This window comes from Loa loa, assembly GCF_000183805.2.
Source record: "Loa loa unplaced genomic scaffold supercont3.792, whole genome shotgun sequence".
NCBI classification, from domain to species: domain Eukaryota; kingdom Metazoa; phylum Nematoda; class Chromadorea; order Rhabditida; family Onchocercidae; genus Loa; species Loa loa.
The window spans coordinates 9,315-12,653 of record NW_018108972.1 but is presented as its reverse complement, the minus strand read 5'-3'; the positions used below and the strand labels follow the sequence as shown (position 1 = coordinate 12,653).

The 3,339-nt window shown below is 33.1% G+C and overlaps 1 protein-coding gene across 1 annotated transcript; it reads right to left on the bottom strand.

Annotated features, from left to right (window-relative positions):
• Positions 1-46: 46 nt before the first annotated feature.
• LOAG_13819 (hypothetical protein) lies at positions 47-1,040 on the bottom strand (the record flags this gene model as incomplete). The annotated part of the gene is made up of 3 exons (XM_003149324.1): positions 47-137; positions 684-713; positions 844-1,040. 3 exons carry the CDS (start codon positions 1,038-1,040, stop codon positions 47-49), a joined length of 318 nt encoding a protein of 105 aa, XP_003149372.1.
• Positions 1,041-3,339: the final 2,299 nt, after the last annotated feature.

Sequence of the window (3,339 nt, the reverse complement as noted above, 5' to 3'; positions counted from 1 at the left end):
CAATCCTCGATCTCATTCTATCCCACGGGTAGATATCATTTTCCGATTAGTCACACATGCCATGTTCTTCCCATACCGCACGTACATTCCCCTCCTTGTCTTCCTCTTTCTGTTTTTGTTTTTTTTTCGTATCTTCTCTTTAATTCTATCTTCTTCCAACCACCCTGTCTTTAACAAATAGCGTGTTTAAAGATTGCATCGAGTCGTCAATTCTGTTGTTCCAGAATTGGCTGAAAATTGAAAGCAATGAAAAGAATCAATGGGTATAGCCGACAAATTATGCAATAAAAAACTGACTGAAAGCAAACAACAATTGTGCAACTTGTTTATGTAACTTATTAAATCCTAAATAAGTCAAGATGCGTCAAACTTTGAGTCAAACCTTTCAATCCAAGGTACTCGTGATACTATGAAAATATACTTCTATAGAGTAGTAGTTAGGTTTAACACGTCTGATCTAATTTTTCCTTAGGTTCGCAAATCAGAACTACAAGGATTTCATAGGAAATACGGACATATATGCTTTCAATGGATATGTTAGGATGTAATAGGTTAATATATAGGTTTACCTACATACCATATCCATTGCAAGCGTAGTTTTCCGTATCTTCTATGAAATTTTTGTAATTCTAAACCACCGCCTGATCTAATATGAAATATATCATGTATGTTATCAATTTCACCGATTTTCATTTCGCATCATTTCATAATCTCTGAAATCAATGACATACGATCCTTACTTGGTATTATCATGCAGTTTGCAGCAATTAAAATTAAATGCTTCGAAGCTTGATTATGATATGAACTCCTTTCTCTTCTTAATAAGACCTCAGATTAAGATACGGATCAGGTGATAATTGTAAGCATTTCCAGGCGGAGCCGGAAAATACCCCAAAATCCTCCGAAAAACTGGGGTGGATTATATAACCATTATATAACGTTAAGTGATGGAATGTGAAGAGAAGTATACTTTCCCAGTGAAATTCACCTTCTTTCCTCTTAACCTTACTTCTCCTTTTGATTGCTCCAAGTTTGTCCATTCCTTTGGGAAAGGTAAGTGCAACATTGGTGCATGTGCGTATTTGTGCTTGTTTATGTGAATGATATTTTTGTCGCTGATATCGCAAGTAGAAACAAAGGGACAATAACCCCCCCTTTTTTTTTGAAAGCCAATCTTTGTTTTACATGCTCATATCGTCTTACATTTGTTCTAATAAAGAATCCAACACCAATGGGTGCTCCATAAGGATGCTAATTCTTGTAATTATAAAACGTTACAAGTACAAGGATCCTCCCAGTCGAAGAAGTGGAGGATCCTCAGCACTAATCCATTTTTTCAAATGTGTTTCATTGAGGTCGGTTGGATATAAGACACGGGGCGTGATTTATCTTTTTTTGTTCTTGTGTATTCGTTATTAATTTGTTGTATCAATGTCGTATTTGCAAGTTCGTTGTTGTATTAATAAATTTATCGTAATAAAAGGTTTAATTACCCAAGTTCGAGGTACTATCAACTGAAGAGGCAGAAAGAACCTTCAGTTTTTGTCACGACTGAAGAAAATCGGCAACAGTTTTTAATTTGAAATATCTTTGGCAATAGCTTTTTTTTCTTTTCTTTTAGCAATAGCTTTCTCATACTCAATGTCACCCGTAACAATTATATAATTTGCAATGAATGGAAATATTTGGAAAAGTTAAGATTTACAAAACCCATGTTAAAAAAAAACCCAGCTTTTAACATAAAGCTATGATCCGTAAACTCATTCTAAAACTTCTTAGCTATTGCCTCTGTGCCCACAGAGAATACACAAGTCCCACACCTACCTGTAAACCATACCTGTGCATTCTTCCCTCATCTTGGTTATCTCATTCTTACTCATACAGTATATTTTAACCTTATTATCCTTATTAAGATGCCAGATCCACTTCCTATAATCCAAGGTCGCGATGGTCTGATATTTTACCAGGCTTTTAATCCTCTTCCATCATTACCTTCTTTCTTGTTCTCGCCTTCTTCTTCATCTAAAAAATTGATCATTTTGCTTTATTTATTTCTCTCATTTACAAAAACTATGCGGTAACGTGCCTACCAGATTGCCAGTAATTAATGGAGAACAATAAATTACATAGTCCTCGCCCACACCGTGTATCCAATCATCACGTGGAGATAATGTGGATGTAATGAAATTACCATTTTCAGGTTTAATTAAAGCCACAAATGAGAAACTGGAACATGAGGAATTCATGCTGTAAACTAACTACAAAAACGTAAACTACTGGCACAAAATGAATTTGTTTTGACAAAGCTTAAAGTCAACTTATGCAATAGCAATTCTTCGCTTCTCTTTTGAGTTACCGTCACGTGGATCGAAATAAGAACGAGCCAAAAGATTATCTAATCCGACACATCTACAATATGAGAAAATATGCATATAGCTATATGATTATCTTATTTTAAAAATATTATGAAGAAACTGTTATATGAAATAAGGGAAATGGCCCTACTGATTTTTTAGGACTTTGTGTTTTAGAGTTCCTGAAAACTGAAAAACGATAAGGTTCAGATTAAATAACAATGGTTAGCATGGAACTTAAGTTAGATTTAAGCATGGACAGTAGCAACAGTAACAATGCAATGACAAGTCGAGCTGAACTCATTTCACGCAATTCCGTTAATTCAATCACAATGTGAGAATTAACATGTAAAAATCTTATAATTAGTTCATTTCTTACCTTACAAGTACAGGATATGAACACTCTATTTGGTTATTGAAGTATAACTACTTATCGAAGATGTTATACTTACCTTGGTGCTCCTTTAATTTTAAATAAGTAATATTAATATAACTTTTTAATATAACTAATATAACCTAACTATAACTAACACAACCTATATTAGTTAAATATAACTAATATGACTTTTTAATATAACCTTTAATATACAAGTAATCTTTACATAATTTACCCCATATATTGTAAAATATATTATAAAGTAGTACCTAGTCGTATAAGTCGATTAACTTTTTCTCTGGTAGTTTGAATGGCTGAATAATTTTAAGCACCGTATCTCAATGTTTATTTTGTACATCATGCACAAACGAATCAGTTCCATTTACTGTATTCAGTTGTCATGTTTGTAATTTTTGCTTCAATGCTTCTACTGTAAACTTTGTTCTTCCTAAAAATAGAGAGGAAGCAAATTCCTGTCTACAATGAGAACAGGCTAAATATGTCCACAGTCATCCACGACCAAAAGATAATTCAAAAACATTTTTTCAAAAACATTTTAAAAGGCTTATTTACATGGAGAATGAAATCAGATATTTTTACTAAACTTTT